Source organism: Pteropus medius, unplaced genomic scaffold (assembly GCF_902729225.1).
Source record: "Pteropus medius unplaced genomic scaffold, Ma_sr-lr_union100, whole genome shotgun sequence".
NCBI classification, from domain to species: Eukaryota; Metazoa; Chordata; class Mammalia; order Chiroptera; family Pteropodidae; genus Pteropus; species Pteropus medius.
The window spans coordinates 20,465,291-20,483,557 of NW_024351729.1; the positions used below are offsets into that span (position 1 = coordinate 20,465,291).

The following is an 18,267-nucleotide window of genomic DNA, read 5'->3' on the forward strand; positions in this document are numbered from 1 at the left end:
AGCAATGGTTCTCCAATGTTATTTGTAATTTTCTATGTTTCCAAGTAACCTTTAGTGAACATAGAGAAAGTCTCTGTACTTTCTGCTGAATTTGTCTTGGAAACTGAAACTGTTCTAAAAAATAGTTTGTAAAAAAAAAAAAAAACCTTAACGACATCAGCAATCTGGCCTATTGAAAGATAAAGACAACTATTAGGCATATCTCTGCTATAATATCTAAATAAATGCCAAAGATGAAAATGCCACAGAACTAGAGAAACAAGTAGACTTGAGGGTAACTTGAGTCTTTTCTCGGGCAGAAACCTAAAGACACAAAATGAATTTTATCTACAAGCCTTTCCTGTAAGTTAGTTGACATTTCTCCTTTAAGAAACATTTCAGGCCAATTTATCTTTCCATTTTCTGCCAATTGTCAAATGTTCTGTAGAAAAAAAAAAACGATATCTGAAATTTATCCAAAAAAAAAAATACCCCACATGCAAATCTCTATATCAATCATTAAATGAGAGAAAAATTTACAGACCTTTGCATAGAGATTTAAGAAATCTTGAGGCTAACAGACAGTAGAGTGAGTCAACAGTGGCATCTAGTGTTCAAGCAGAAACTTTCTGCAAAGCCCCTGGATGGAGCTAGGAGGATCCTTGGGTTAAAGATGCAAACTTGTTACAAATAACCAGCCAATTGAAATCATCGAGATGCATGCACCTGAGCATTTACGGTACTGCCTTCACAGATGTTCAGAGGGAAAGGACACAGGTTGTCCTGATTCCAGAGAGACCCAACATTTTGCAACCTCAGAGCACACTCGAATTAAGGAGTTGGTCCCATCCCCTCTACCCCAGTCTCCCCTTGATCCCCTGATAAGAACCCTGGGTAATTATTTAAGAGCCTTCTCTCAGTGCAGGTTGAAAAGATCTTACTAGCTTTAGTAAATAATCCTGGTATTGTATTAACTTTTTCCTGACATCCTGAACTCCTCAATGAATAGGGACTTCAGGGGGAAACTGTTAACCTATTGCATTCTATAAATAAAGGGGCTATTTTTTATCTATATATGCCAGTGATTTTCAACATTTTTTACTGAAAGTGAAACTCTTTAGGGGAAATAATGAGATATTATTTGGAATGACAATGTTACAAAGCATAGATAGATTTAGATAAAAATAGATATGAACACTCTGTTTAAAGCAAGACTAGGTAGAAAGAACGGATCCTCAGTCCGTCAGCCTTCCCGAACTCCATTCTTCTCTCGGCCCTCTCCACCTCTCTCTCCATTTTCCACATCCCACATCCCATCACCCCAGCTCCACCCTACCCCCAGCTTCTGAGGCTTTTCTGCAGAGCCCTAACTCTTCTGAACACAAGCCCTTTAAACTCGTATTTGTTTTCTTTAGATGACAATTGACAGAAAGCCACCTTCTTCTGAGTTCCTGTCCCACTACTGCCCAGGACCTGAGCAGAGGATATGAGGTACTTTCATACAAGATGAATTTACCTAACACAGAAAGCCACAAAGAGTAGGATACTGGGCAGCATTTTTCCAGTTGGAAAGACAAGCCGCCCTTTCTATATGTACGAAGGTGCCCCACCCTCATCCTCGCCCCTTCACTGATGGCACTGCATCTGTGGATGAGGATGACAAGAGATCTATTTAGAACATTTCTTTGTGAGATTTCCCTCCCTATGGCTAACACCTGTCTTCCCACACAGGCAAGTAACTAGCGACAAGGATGGCAAAATTCTGAAGGTTCACTGGAAGGAGAATCAATAGTCAGTATCCCAAGATCAATTGCCAGGGCCACATCCCCCTAACAGTCCCATGTTTCAGGCCTGCCTGTGACATATTCTCCAAAGTTGGTACCTTGGAGCTTTCTCTATTATTACCCATTTACTTACTTCTTCATCCACTAAGAAAACATAAATAAGCATCTTCCAACTTTGGATAAGCAACTATCCAAACCAAAAGAGCAGCATTTATATGGTCAAAAGTCAGTTATTTTTCTTGATTATGAAATTTAAAACATTGTCAAAACAAAAAACTGACAACTATATCTCACAGCTGAAATGTCATGGGTATGGTTTTGTCAGAAAATGAGAAAAACTCTTCTCGGTCCCCTTCACTCAGTCAAAACAGGCATGAGTACTTGGTAAGCTATATGTGACAAATGCTTTGTTATCTCTATGTGAAATTTATTAATGAGCACTCACAATAAGCAATTTCTACGAGACAGGAGTTTTTCTCAATACCACATCTTAGGAATTCTCAGCCTCAGCACTATTGACATTTTGGACAATTCTTGCTGTGGGTGTCTGTCCTGTGCACTGCAGGATGTCTAGAAGCATCCTTGGGCTTCTACCCACTAGATGCCAATAGCATATTAGCAGAACCAAAACATGTCTCCAGACATGGTCATATGTCCCCTGGGGGGCAAAATTGCCCTCGTCCCCATTGAGAACAACTGCTTAATATGAATTAATTATGTGATTCTTGCAAAAATCCTTAAGAATTAGATCATCTATTTTATAGGTGAGGAAACAAAGGTTGGGTAAATTTCCCAATTTTATACAGCTGAACTCAGTTCAGAGCTCAGGCATCCAGCTCCAGAGTGTGTGCTCTCGACTGCTCTGCTACGCCCTCTCCTGAGCTCCTGTCCCTCTACTGCCCAGGATCAATAAAGCTTTCAGAAGAGCCAGTAATTTTCGTGGCACTGCCACAGTCTTGTGAGGACTTGCTGCCTCTTCCAGAAGCCTGTGCAGAAAAAAAAAAAAAAAGACAAAAGTTAAATTAGATCCTTTCAGGTTTGCCTTTGTGTGTGAAACTATATTTCCCAGGCCGCATCAGCTTGGAAGTTCATATGAAGTTTCAAGAGCAGTCACAAAAAGAAATCTCTCTACCTGCATCTCTACTCACTGTGGAATTCCACCCTCCATCTTTAAATTTTTTCCAGAATCTGCAGGTTCCTAACACACTTTGGGACCACAGCGGGAGCTTCCACAGGTGAGATCTTAGTGGGGCTGTCTGTGTTGATCACTTTTCCTGCAATAATTCATCCAAATTTCATAATGAACATTTTTACCCATTTTTCTATAGAGGAAACTGAGGATTAAAGCAGTTAAGTAACTTGCCCAGAGTAATCTACATTGTTAATGACAAAGCTGAGATCTGAATGTCAAAGCCTATGCTTTTAAGCACTAAGATAAGCACTGTCCCTTTGGTCACCTATGGTGTCACCAGTCTTTGTGGTGAAATTGTAGGTCTCCGTGCCTGAAGCAGCAATGAACATGCTAAGACTATGACCATTCCTGCACAAGGCACCCACGTTTCACAGGCGGCATTTTCTTATGCCATTGTCAACGCCACTGGTGCCAAGACTGCAAGCATCTCCAGTGTCCCAGGAGGAACATAAGAAAAAGCTCATTTAGTGTTTTTATCTTTTCTTTTAAATGTCTCCTCACTTTAAAAGTCAGGTGTGAGCCCACAGTGGCAAAGGAGAAGGAAAACATCAGTGACGAACAGAGCTAGAGTCAGAATGCTTCCCTCCATCATTGATTCTTTGTTCTTGAATCAAACTCTGCCTCTTGACTTTCTCTTCCCTCAGGACACAGGCTTTCCTCATTCATTCTCCCAGCCAATATTTACTTAATATCTTCCATATGCAGCCACTCCACTAGACACTGGGAATCGAATAACGAGCAGAGATAGATGTGGTGCCTGCCTGCTTCATGGAGCTTGCAGTTTATGGAGTAGACAACCATTAATCTAATAATTGCATAAATAGATTCAAGATGATGGCTGTGTTAAGAACCACGCAGGAAAAAAAGTGCAGGATGCTGTAAGTCTGCGTATATTATAGTGGGGCCTAAGCCAGTCTGTGGAGTGGGGGAAGGTTTTATTGATGAACTTATATTGAACTGAAACATAAAGAGCTGAAGAATGAATAGGAGGCAGGAGCAGTAACCAGCTAAGGGGGAGATGGCATGCAGGTAGCTGGAGAGTGTTCCAAATAAAGGACATGTGCATAGGCCGTGAAGTGGGAAGAGAGAGCAAAGTCCGTCTGCACCACTGTAAGGAGGCCATTGTACTGGCTTGCAGGGCGAGTCTAAAGAGATAAGCAAGGTCCCGAATAGCAGAATCTTGTGGGTATGTTTTGGACTTGGGAATTTTTCCTAAGAATATTCCTTTAAGCAGGAGGAAACATGAACCTTTTTGCCCTTTTAGAAGATCCCTTTGCTATGAAAGAATAGACAAAAGGATAAAGAGAGGTGCGAATCAATTTGCAAAATATTAATACCTCATTGGTGGCACTCCCCTGAAGCAGATACTGCTGATTGCCTACTCAATGGTCTTACTCCCTCCTTGCTAATGAACAGGATAGTTCAGGTAATTACATGCTCAGTTAAAATTACTCACCTTCTCAAACTCCCTTGTATTCGTGGCTGGGCCAGTGACCCAGTTCTGGACAATCATATTTTGTAAGTAGAACTCTTTTTTTTTTTTTTTAAGTGACAGGCACTGCTAATTTGCCCTTTGTTCCTTTGTCCTTACACCTGTCCTCTGGATGTAGATGCTAAGTCTGGAGGTAGCAGCCCTCTTGGAACCGTGAAGATTAAAATCAAGTTAAGGATGAGGAGCAGGAAGCAAGCCACAGATTCCACAGTTGATGTATGGACTGTCCATTCCCAGACTTCTTGTTGCATAAGACAAAGAAGACCTCTGTGCAGGGTTCTCTATTACTCACAGCTGGGTCCAGTCCTTACATCACCCACTAATCCCTTAAACATCCTCAGACATGTTTGAATTCTAGAGTGAATATGACACCTGGTCTTTTTCCAGATGTACTCCCCAAGATCACCTGCACTGAAATCTTCTAAAGTGGGAGGAGTTAAAACTGCAGAGTCTCTCAGCCAGGCGATCAATATTAACACTGTCCTGATAAGTCACGTTGATACATGTACCCTTGGTATGATGTGATGAAAATGGCACTTTACCTCTGTGGTCTTCCTCCGGGTCTAATCACAAGAAAATTATCAGACAAATCCCAACTGAGGTACTTTTAACAAAACATTTGGCCAGTACTCCTCAAAAACAAGGGAGTCGGAGAAACTGTCAAGGCCAAGAGGAGCCTTAGACATGACAACTAAATGCAATGCGGTATCCTGGATGGGAACCTGGAACAGAAAGGGGCGTTAGGTAAAAACTAAGAAAATTTGAATGAAGTGTGGACTTTAGTTAATAATAATGTATCAATATTGGTTCACTAGATATGGTAACTGGATCATAGTCATGTAAGATGTTAATAATATAGGAACCTGGGAGTGGGGTATATGGAATTTTCTGCACTATCTTTACAATTTTTCTGTCAATCTAAAACTATTCTAAAATGAAAAGTCTATTAAAATGAATATTCCCAGTCTCCACAGTAGTCCTACAGAAGCATACTATCTTGAGTGGGACCCAGGCACCTGCATATCTAATAACACCCTCAAGTTTCAACACTACTACTTTGGACTTATTCTGGCACCCCTGCTATGCTTGAATGGCAAGCCCCTTCGGGCTACCTGCTCAGATGCTGCAAAGGAAGATACAGAGCCTTCCACAGAGAGGGACGTTCAAGATATCTAAGAGTGAATATTCAGCTTCTAGGACAGAGCACGCAATTCCTTTGTGGCATGTATTTTATTGACATCAGATACCTTTGGATAAAAATCACTAGTTTAATGTTTTGCCCCCAAATTGGATACGAACCTCTGTAGTAATGACACTCATAGAGCTACCTCTAATAAAATATCTGGACTGAATTTTTGTACTTCCGTCATATACATAAAGTAAAATATTTAGTGATTTTTTTTTTTACTTCTTGAATCCCACTGTTCCCATCATACCTCTTGAGGTAAAAGAGGATTAAAACCAATATTTATAAAGGTTTTCCACGGAAATTTTTCTTCAGTCTTAGAAGAGCAAAATAATCATTTTCTGTAATGGAATTCAGACATGAATATACAAAAATGCACCCATCCATTAGCTGAATTCAGATGTAGTTATTTGCTAGCTGGTGACTTTGGAGCAGTAACTGGAACTCAATTTACACATTAGCAAAATGAGCAGTTTGGAATAGATGCCTTATAAAGACTCTCTGAGCTTTGGAATTTTGAGTATGGAATCTCAAAGCTAGGAGCTAGTCTTGACCCTAATGTCACAGTAGGAAAATTTGTGTTTGTAAACTCACAGTAATTCATAATAATTTGATAACTAATCATAAAAATGTAGGTGTAAAACTTCATCAGTCTCAATCTTTGAGAATCGTATCCCACAAAATGAATTAAAAAGACACAGTATCAAAGGCTATTTAAAGATGGCTTTCAATCCATTTTGCCTCTATTATAGATGCTGCCATGTGAGACAGTGAGAGACCCAAGGATGAAAGCTGACAACTAGCGGAGAAGAGAAAAGCCCCATAAAACAGATGTTTTAAACATGAAGCAGGTGTTGATGTTTATTTATACCCGGCTGCTGCATACATTGACGTTAAAATTTCAAAGTAGGAGTTTTCCCTATGGACCAAGGACAAAGGAAACAAATAGACAAGTCACCAAAGGACTGAAAGTGGTAAGCAAGCATGTAAAATAATATTCACCTTAACTAATAAACAGAGTGGATGTCTTTTTTTTTTTTGTCAATTTTTTCTGGTATATATACCTATGATGACAGAGATATAGAGAAACCATCACTGCTAGAGAGAGTATAAACTGGTACAAACCTTTTGGAAAATATCTGATGATGTATATAAAAGTGATTTAAATATCCATGCCCTTAGATTCTATAATTCCACTAAACACAGGACAAAGAAACATGCATGAAGATGTTCTTGCAGAAAAGAACTTGAAAAGAACTTCTAAATGTCTAAAAATAGATGAAAGATTGTCAAATGTGTTACATCTACTCAATTTAACATTATGTATCTGTAAAAATGATGCTCTAGAGGCTGCTTACTAACAGAAAATGTTTATGACATGTGAAATGTGATAAACTATCAGTTCATGTGTATATATACATATGCGTATATATATATATATGTATATATATGTATCATCGGCTCTACTATGTTTTAAAATTTTTAATTTAGTAACCAACATTTAAAATTGATAAAACTTATCTAAAAATCATGGGTTTTGGCTCTTGTCAAAAAATCAAAATAACTGGTGAAACTATGCTCTTTTGCATGAGAATGATCATTTGGAGCTGAGTCATAACTGTTCCCTTTTGGATGAGGAACACATAACTTCCTTTGATCTTCAGTCCCTACTCAATGATCCTTGGAGACATTTGAGTTCATGACCCCTGACCTAAATTTAATAATCAAGATATAAAATTGTACATATAAATTTCTCATATACACATGAAAAAGAATGAAATCTCCCAAAATGTTATGCTTGTATTAGAGTTTTAGTATTATGGGATTCTTTTTTTTTTTCTATTTTAAAATGTTCTGCATGACTTTTCTATTTTAAAAATTGGTTTAGAAATTGACCTAAGTAAATATGACCTTTCAGCAAATGTCCAGTCTTTTAGTAAATACCTATGATTTCCAGAAATTAGGAGAGAGGGGTAAAGGCCATAGTCTCCTGCCCCATAATCTTGCAAACAGGCACTATAACACAATGAGTCTTGGACCAAATTCTTCTAAGCATACAGCACTTATTAGCCAAGAATGATCTGTTTGCTTCCTGTAATCCCAGAGAAATGCCCCGCTTCTTTTCTCAGGACCCACCAGAGCGAAATAAAAATCTGAAAAAAAGTTGAGTCAAAGTTTCATTCTTAGGCAGACACAACAATATTCCAATAATAAAATCAGACAACATAGTGTCAGCTCTGTGAAGTAGGCAAAGGACAAATAGGGCTCAAGGACTTGAGCACTGCTGGGTTTGACAGGTTCTTAACACCTTCTTCCTGCAAAAATGATGGAGGCCAGACAGTCTTTCTAGCTAACCCCTTACACTACTACCTATTTCATAAATGGAAAAGCATTCCCTACACCCTTTACGCAACTTAATGAATCTTCTGGTGTAAATTTTGATAAAGATAACTGAAATGATTAAACAACCATCTTTGGAAAGTGTATTCTTGATTAGGATACTTTAAATCCTTTATGTCTCTAAGATATATGGTATATCTATTTCCTACTACTGATGCTGAAAAAATTTCAAAATAAATTACTACTTAAAAACTACAGCTATTGGTTTTCAGCTTTATTGGGCTATTATAAATGTCATAATTTAATTTTTGTGTTTATAATTCTGTTCTAAATTTAATCTCACTAAATACTTAGAATATAGATGAGTAGCGGTCAGATAAACCCCGTTTAGTTAATAAATGATCAAAGGATGAGACTCAAGCTAGAACCAGAGTCCCTGACTAAATTCTCCAAAACCCAGTCTTCTAAACTCATATGTTAAGGGACTTAAAAATTGAAAAATCGAGATGCCAAGTGCCCTTTTGCAGTGTGTCAAAACAGGATATGGACTAATACTCTGGAAGGAAATAATAAATTTCTTAAAACATTGTAAACAGAAAGTTCAAAGCAGTTGGTCATTTTTACTTTGTACATGGTAGTGATTTGGAAATTGAATATACTCCTTTCAATGCAACCTAATCAAATTTAAACATATTTCGTGTGATATTAGTAATAGAAAGTGATCAGAGGAAATGAATAAATGCATTAATCCAATGAAAAAGAAGGCAAGTTTGCGCCATCTAGTTTTAATAGGGGCCCAGTGTGGTGAATTAAATGGAATTATGATCAGGACCAAGACTCCTGCATCCTTGAGGTCTTGAAGGGTAGCCCTGATCGCTGCCACCTCCCTGAGATGTGACCTTAGTTTCCTATCTCGGCCAGGAGGTGGAGCAGTTTAAGAGGCTTTCACTCATCTTTCTCATTAAGACAATTTTTAACCCACAAGCCAAGAAACAAATGGTGGTTCTGCCAAGTCCCAAAAATGTTCAGCCTAACAATTTATTCTGGAAGTGGAAAGATGACCCCTGGGTAGATCCATGAACTCAATGGACCTACGGCGAGTTGATCCTGGGATAGGACTCCATTTATTACCTGAGTCCCGTAAGCCCTCATTCTAAAAGGCACACTATAGTGATACTCTCATCCTTGAACATCAGTTTCAACTTGGATTGTGTGTCCCACATCCTCAAAATGCTTGTGTACACTCCTTTCCCCAAGTTATCCAAGTAAATAACTATAGGTGCTTTTGAAGAAGGGCTCAGGGAATCATTGCCACATACACTTGCTGTGGTCTTGTACAGCCCTCCTTCTTCAGGATCTGGCTTTTACTTCCATCAGTAGTTTCTGGGTCTGGAAAGTAGCCAAAGTCTGGAAACTTAGCAAGAGGTTATAACTCTGTATTAGGGTGGCTGTACCCTACCTATCTCTTGATCGGCCATCCATCCTTGAGATCTTTTGATGGTATAGCTTGAGCAATACCCTTAATGTCTACCCACCCACTTTGCTTCTAGGGATACCATGTTCTATTAACCATCTCCAAATCTTTCTGTAGGCATCTCTTAGACCTAACCACTCATGATGACAATCGTGCCCACTTTGCTTCTGACAGGGAGGCACTGCCACTGGGCCCCTATTCGTCCATCTCCATTGTTCTCAGTAAGCCCACTTCTGGCCAATAGGGCTACCCCCGAACTTCTCAGTGATGCTGGGACCCTCTTCACCAATACATTCCTATCACTTTGGTCAGTGTGTCCACTGTGCCTTCCTGGGTGTTCTTCTTAAGAAAACATACATACTTTATTGTTTGCTACAACAATATCCATTAATAGGAAATCTGGTGTTTGATCTGCCAATTACAGGTACACATTAAAATAAATAACTATTAATATAAAAATTTCCATCCATCTACCACGTGAAATCGCCTTGCATACACAGATGAACCTTGGAGAAGTAGTACAGTACTACAGGTCAACATGGAGACACATTTAGAAAGTAGGAAAACCCTCCAGCCACCTGCACTTCTGTGTATCCTGGTTCGGCTGAGCACCTTGTGACTTCTGGGGTGGTCATTGCAGTCACCCTCGAGCCTCTCTCATGTCCTGCAGTGTCCACTGGACTTGAGCACAGATCTGCCCCTTGACTAGTTTTAGGATGAGGGGATGTCCTTAAACCCATCTCTTAGTTAGCTTCTTTACTCTTTAATTTAAAAGGATTATGGAAAGAACATCTGTTTCTTCTTATTTCTTGGAAATACAACACACATCCAACTGAAAAGTAAATACAGAAACTTTTAATTCCTTGAAAAAAATTTCCCTGATAATTCCATGTTTTTATAATAATAGAGACAATCTTATCCTTACTCATCATTCATTACCAAAAATAAAGACTGTAGTTACAATTTATTCTCCATAAATGCAAACAATCTCATCTATTTTGACATCAAAAAATACAGAAAGATAAAACACAAATTCCAAAGACGATTTTCCATTTTCACATTTATTTTATTGTTTGTTTTTGATTGTTTGTTTCACTGTTTGTACGTTTATCTTGCAAGAGCCCAAGGAAGTGAGAGAAAATATCTGCAGGCTAATTTTAAACAACATGAAAGGGATTAAGCACTGAATATAAAAAATAAGACTTTTAGCTTATTAAGGAAGAATTTTCCTGAAACATCTGTTAAATTGCTCTGCAATGCATTAATAAATGGAGAATGTGTATTTCCTCTAACAAATAATTTAAACCTTGTGTATGCTACAAAAAGAGCTAGTCAGGATATGGAAATTTTCAAGTCACAATCCCCTGGAACAGACTAAAAACAAGTTACTTTTAAACCTGAAGTCAGAAGAGCAAAATCTGAAAAATTAATAATATTGCTGCTGTTCTCAGAAATCTACTGATGAACCCTCCAAGTTCTGAAAAATCTTTTCAATAAAAAGAACCATGATTTCTTGGCAAGCTCCTTGCTTAAGGGGCAAGTAACTTTTGAAGCTGGACTTCTCAGTCTGTGGACAGAAGCAAGTTGTATTGGCAGCATTGCTCCATTTTGAAAATCATCTTCAGAATAAAAGTCCTTCTTCAAAGCTACACTGCCGGCAGAGCTGCAAGTCTGCACTAGAGGGCCCCAGGCAGGTGCAACGCTCAGCCGATAAGCCAGAGACAGATTAAAGGGAAGAAAGTGGAGGTCAAACATTTCTTTTTACAGATGCTATCCTGGATAAAATATCAAGAGCTTTCGGACTAGAAATGGACATTACGCAAAAAAGAGGTAACCAGATATCAGTAATGATGAGAGTTAAAGATGCCTATACCACAACTGAAGAGTTTTTTATATGTAGCTGCAGGAAGTTCTGCTTGTGATCACTCTATTTGGAACTCACATCTGAGCAGCATTCCTAGACATTTCTATTATCTAGTACCTCAATATTTCTGGATAATCATAACTGATACTCAGAATGATGCCTCTGACACCCTCCAAGGTTCTATAGGTTCTTCCAAATAAAAGAAAGGTCACACAGTACCTGATATGATTTTGGTGTTAGCCTATATCACATAACAATTATTTAAAAATTGGTAATCCATACTGGGCTCAATGATAGCTCTCTCCATTAATCTTATTGTTTTAATAACTAAAACAGTCCATTTTCCCAGTAGGATTAATGATCAGGGCTTTTTATACAACCAAAACCAAAACAAGGGCAATGGGTTCTTGGAATTAATCATCCATGATGAAATATCCCACCGACCAACTCCTCGATGCAAGATCACCAGGGTGTTTTAATGCAACTTGAACATCTCACAGTAAAAAGTATTCCTGAAGACCAGATATCCAAATCCTTAGATTTTTGTAGGATTCAGAATAATTTTTCATTAAGCCCTCTACGTGTTCACTCTCATCTACATGAATCTGTCCAACTCTGGTTGGCTGTTGAGTTCCAGTGTGAGCATTCCAATTCTGCCTCCTTGCCTCTCCTCTAGGGATTTGCAAATAGAAGGCAGTGTGGTTCTCTCTAGCCATCTGCCAGGCATGGCACCCCAGGCTTCTTGGGGTAAGTTCGACGGGCAATTTTAAAGAACTCTTCTGCAGCATCCAGAGCAATGAGACGGTCCTGCCAAAAAATTAAAAATAAATTTGTTGTCAAGATGGGAACCAAGCCATGTCGATGGGAAAACCAATCTAACGACAACAAAGTCCACCCTAGAAATAATGAGTATGTATTTATCAAATTTTCTACAGATTTACAGACACACCTTAATCCTTTACTTACATCATCCAAGAAACATTCCACCACTCCTAGAGTCCTTTCAAATTCTTTTTCAATCTTAGGTTATATAAACAATATTCCTCACACCTCTGACCTACACATGGTTCAAAAAGTAGAACTGTCCGAAAATACAGATTCTTGAACCACAACCCAAGCCACAATGGGTCGGAATATGATCTAGAAATTTGAACTTTTAAAGTCCTCTAGGTGATTCTGATGCTGCTGGCCATGGAAAACCAGTGCATAAGATGCCAGCAGCATCCGACACCTCATACTGTGGCATTGCTGGTGGTGTTAGAATGATGAGTATATGGAATGAGAAAGACAAAAAAATTTAAAGCCAGATTTAAAAAAAATGCATCCACTTACCACAACAAAGAGATATCTCTCTGAGAGCTCCCAACTTGTTGGGAAAATACTGGTCTCTTCAGCCAGTTTTAACAATAACTCTCGAGCTTTCTTTGTGTTTTTAGAATCACTGATGGTACTGAGTTTCGTCACTGACAACAAAGAGTCTGCTTCCTTTTGAAATCCTAAAGTAAAAAAATATTTACCTGTCATATAAAGTTGTCACAGGAAATGACTGTCCCACAGCACTGTCCCTGCAGGAGATTAAGGGACCTATATGGGGATTCTGAACAAATATCAGAAAACTGAAGTCAAAGACACAACTCCACGTGTTGCTTCCCAGCTCACTGAGACTGGCAGGTCCTGTATTAAAATCTGTTTGTTGTTTCTTTGTGTTTAATTTTCTTTGTTAACTTTTTCCTCAGAGTTAAGCCTCAGATACTCACCCACTGACTGCTCCCTGTAGTTTTTTTGGTTTGAAACCCTCCTCCCACTCCCTCCTCTTCACCCCCCTCTCTCTCGTCCCCAGAATTCTCACCTGCCTTTGCAGTGTGGGCACCACAAAGGGGCGCTTCCAGGTCGCTACTCCTCCAAGACCAGATTCCCTTCCCCAGAACAATATGGTTGGCTGGTTAAAATTACTTACCCAAAGGTATAAAAGACTCACAGATTTAAACCTGCCTGGAATAAGTTATATTGTAAAAAAGGAGACTATTAAGTCCCAACAATATTGGGTGGGTAAGGAAGGCAGAAGTCCACCTCATCCTATTATATCCCAAGTAAAGCAATAGCAGCTAGCAACTTGGGTACCCACTTTTGAAAAGTTATGATGTCAAGGTGTCATGCTTTCTTTCAAAGCAGGACTAAAGACTCCAAAATTGATCGATTCATTTTTTTCAACATTAAAATGGGCTTATTTTATTATGTGAAGGCCATGTTTATTGTACCACGACCCTGGCAGAATTAAGAAAAATCAATATCCAGTATCTACTCTAATGCCACAGGTATTTTCCCCAACTTTGAAGCTTTTCTGTCTTCTCGCCCTTCTGAATATTTATAATGAATTTTACACACACAAAAAAGTTCTTTTACAAACGATATTTCTCCCAATTGCCTCATCTTATAAAGCTATTACTAATTGGCCAATCACTCCCTTCTAATTCAATCAACATACAATGCCAAAAAATTTCAGTGATGGTGCCCATATGATTCCAGTGCCCCATGCTACTCAATCTTGAGGACAGATGGAATAACACATGGCAAAACGTGTCCTCAAGACATGGGCTTGTGCTAACAGAAATATCAGATGTTTATGCTGGGGGATACAGGAGGAAAAATAGAGTAGCCTTAAGTAGTCAGTTATTGACATTCTTTTTATATAAACCATGGTGATGAAAATGAAGGCGAATAATCACAACTCCTTATTTTTACCACTTCATAATCACTCTCGGACTCACCTAAATCTTCTAAAATGTGTTTCCATCTATTTCTCACTTCCCTTCGAATCTGTCGCAGGGTGTAGATATCATAGTTGAGTTTTTGCCACTCCTGTAGTAAAATAAAAACTGAGTTTTATTTTAATCCTTTGGCCTAAACCTCTAAGTCCCACACTTAAGCTGTGGTTCTCCTCTTCACTAAACTTCTAAGCATATCTAAAAAGAAGAGGATATGGGTGAGATGGAGTTGACAGAAATCTATCAGCTACCATTTCTGGAGAATCTGCTGTATAACAGGTGATATGACACATCACATAAATTGTCTTAATTAAACTCCTCACATGACCTAGTCTCTCAACCTCAGTGATTTCATCTGCAAGGTAGAGAAAACAATAGTGATTATTCCATTTAAGATGGTTATAAAGACTAAAGGTATGAAAAAGTACAGTAACTGCACACGGTGAGCACCAATAAAATCCATGTATTATTAAAGCCATTTTATAGATGAAGAAACTAAGGCCCAAAGAGGTTACCTGGCTAATCCAATATCACCCAGCTAATAGGTACCAGAATTGGCATTTGAATCCATGTCTGAGTCCCAAGTTCATGAGAAAAATTATGCAAAGAGTGTATGTCCTCCTTGGTTATCAGGATAAAGGAGACTTAGGAAGCCCGAATTTCTTGATTCCCAGCCAATGTTTCCTTCACTGTATCTCAGCATCACTCCCTTTCATTTGTACTCCCATGATAAGCCTTCAGCAAAACTATTATAAGGTTATGATTCTGAAAACTTCAATCTTATGGGTCGTAGATAATCATGGTGGCCCCAAAACAAAACTTGACTCTTTCGGGAGCATTACTGAACTCCTTCGTTGAGCTAAACACTCCTCTAAAATGTCACAGAAATTTGTTTTTAAGGAGTCTTATCTATACAGAAGAGTCATGTTATAAGGTATGACTTTTCCTCTTAGCAAAAACACTAACCACACAATTATCCTAAAGCACAACTTAAAAGAATGTCATTCTAAATGCTCGATTTAAGACTCAAGTTATACGATATTTTGACTCCTCTAACTGAAAATGTTTCAGCGATGCCATTATTCTCCTACCAAGCTCTTTTCAAGGTTTGCCTCGTTCATTGCTAATCACCTTTCAGGACCGGTGAAGAGAAATCAATTTAGCTGCCATTCACAAACGTTTGTACCACTCAAAAAAAGAAAAGCTCGCAAAATAAAGTGTTTTGTTATGACTGTATTCTAGATCTGTATCTGAGGAGATGCCACCAGAAGGTCATGGATTCCAGCTATTTTCTAGAAGTCAGGATGTGGAAAATTTGAGTACTCTTTGCTGGTCTTTTTTTTTTTTTTTTTTTTTTTCTTGAACAAAGACATGTAAACATGTAAACATGTATAGAGATTGGGCTCAGAGATAAAGCCTGTGGCCCTAGAAGACAGCAAAGTTAACTGGTCATCTCAGAAATATATGACCCTGACCTCATTCTTAACAGCATGTTAAAGCACACCTGTATTGTCCCCTGGAGAATGTATAAGTCATGGGGCGGGGGCGGAGGGACTCAGGTATTTTCGCTTTCATTGAGTGTGCCTTATGGCACTAAATTGGCCATTTGGCATACAGCATTTTGGGAAAGAGCATGAGTGCTAGAGCCAGACTGCCCAGGTCTGGATCCCAGCTCTGATATTTAGTAACAGCTGACTCTGGGCACATTCATAACCTCACTTGTCTCATGGCCTCACGTGCAATACAGGGATAATGTTACTACCTTTACCTCCCACGTATACTTATTGTGAGACTCAAATGCGTTAATGCCAATCCCAAAAATGGAGTCTGGTATACATTCTTCTCAAATAGTGTAGACACATTTAAGAAACAATCCTCCCAGACTCGGGATGGTTTCTACTACAAGGACTGAGGACATTATATACTATATCATGCAGCACCTCATTTGTGAGGACCCCCCACAAGAAAAATTTCTCTGCTCTTGGCATCACGTATGGTTTTCCATTCCTGAAAATTGCTTTATCTTTCTGGACACTGTAAATTTTGTAAGTGATCAGTTTCCAGGCTTACCTGAAAATGTAGAGTCATTTCATGAAAAACTTAGAGACATTTTTGAATCATTGAAATTTTTGACTATTTCTATGTCCTTAATCATGTTTGTTCTTTCTTATCTTCTAGTTTGTGCTATCTCACTGCATTTTCATGTAAGTTGCATTAAGTCTTTTTTGATACTAAGAAGAATACAAATAAATAAAATATTTCACAGAGCAGTGCTGTGCTTATTCTAGATGACAATGACCCTCTCTCTTCCTTGCTGGACTAAATGAAAAGTGATCAGACTCTTAATCACGTGTGATTAGAAACCCCACACAGTCAATACACAGAGTTGCTTCACATATTCACACAACCTTAAATTTTGTAACAAACCACTAGGTGGCTTCATTAACTTGCGATTAAAGGTCCCTGCTAATTTTTCTTTTGGCTTCTTTGGCTGATGGCTCAGAACTGTTCCCACAACTAAATGTAGCCAAATCCCTATTTTTCAGCCACCCGTTCATCACTGGTTGATCCAGACTTCAGACTTTTTTTTTAAACATTCTCTTCCACCTCACCATCTTTCAGTTATTTTGCTATTCCTAGATACCAACACTGAATGTTATACAAAATCATTCAGTGTTAGTGTCTATGACTCTGATACTGATGGAAAAGCAACAATATGACAAATAAAAATCTGCTAAGGATGGAACCACACATGATGTGTTAACTGACTTGCACATGACAGGCACTTCTTCAGATAGGTGAAATGAAATTATGCATTTCCTATATTCATATTATTACTGTCTTTGGACAGAATAGTCATGGATAATCATATGAAAGTATCTGTACGTTTTGTGTAAAATTTCAAGCTCTAAAAACAGTAGAAGCTTGGGTAGGGTTCTGCCCAAGAATTTGGTTTTGATAAAATAAATTGTAAGAGGGGAATTTGAATTCCTCTTTAACACCTGACCGCAAAGAACAGAACCTAAATGTGACAAATGAAAAATGATGATGTATGAAATCTTACCCACCATGTAGAAAACTAACTCACCTATTCCCTGGTCCTAGAGAAAAACAAGTTTTGTGATGTCCTGCAACTTTTAAATCGTAACGGTTTCTTTTTAGATAAATAATTTGAAAATAACAATTAAAGATCAGTTAAGATACCTGGGAATCAAGTCAAACTGAAAAGCCTGTGATTGAAAACAAATCACGGAAGACGCTCATAGTTGAATTCTTGAGATTTTTCTCCTCTCTAGTCATTGACTAAATCAGATTAGGGCTGCTAGATAATAAAGCAGAGGCAACAATGTGAAAGGCAGAACAAAACTCAATCTCCTACAACCATCTACAGCTAGTTCTCCTCTAGCGTTAGATCCCATGAGGTGGCTTTGACCTTGAGTTCTGATTTAAGCTCCTGGGATCATTTTCTCACACGCGAAATGCACATACTTTATTCTTATCCATACTATGTTATTGTGAGGTTCTGAATGAATGGCACAGTTAAAAAGTGCTACTTATTTCTTGTTAAAAAGGTGATTTACACATTTAAAGAAATATACTCTACCACCAGGTTACATATATTTTAAACCATCTTAAACTCTTGAAAACAACCTCGAAAGAGATCAATTTATTTTTAATTATAAAAAAATAACAATCCTATAAAAAGAAAAATTCGAAGAGAACAGAAGGGTATAAAATGAAACCTGTAAGTTTGCTTTCTCACCTTCTAGTCTTTTTTCCTCGGAAGTAGCCACTGTTGAACATTGCTTCTTCCCTCCTCCCCTTCCCCTTCCTTCTCCTTCTCCGGTGGCAGCTTTTACACTTCCAATTCCTCCCATGTTGATTTTAACATTCTGCGTACTTTCTGCTATGTACAAAGCATAATTTAGCTCTGTCTCTCTCTCTCTCTCTCTCTGTCACTCTCACTCTCTCACTGCACAGGAGAAAAAGTGAAGGAACAGATTACCAGCAGTACTCACGATCTCTCTCCTGGAGCTGGCGCCTTGCTGCCCCAGACTAAAGCTGGGTTCCAAGAGCAAGGAAAAAAGGACGATGTGGACACAGCTAATATGTCTGCAACTAATATGCCTGCCACGAGTAAACATTCGAGGTTTGCTTCCGCAACATCTACATTCCCCTTCTCCATCTATC

General features: G+C 38.5%; 1 protein-coding gene across 1 annotated transcript in view; it reads right to left on the reverse strand.

Annotated features, from left to right (window-relative positions):
• Positions 1 to 10,280: 10,280 nt before the first annotated feature.
• MREG (melanoregulin) overlaps positions 10,281 to 18,267 on the reverse strand; it is a 52,092-nt gene continuing 44,105 nt past the window's right edge. Inside the window, exons 3-5 of the mRNA XM_039844716.1 lie at positions 14,080 to 14,170; positions 12,644 to 12,807; positions 10,281 to 12,118 (exon numbers count right to left, since the gene is read on the reverse strand). Coding sequence (XP_039700650.1) covers positions 12,020 to 12,118; positions 12,644 to 12,807; positions 14,080 to 14,170 — 354 coding nt within the window. The 3' untranslated portion in view covers positions 10,281 to 12,019. The remainder of the gene's footprint in view (positions 12,119 to 12,643; positions 12,808 to 14,079; positions 14,171 to 18,267) is intronic.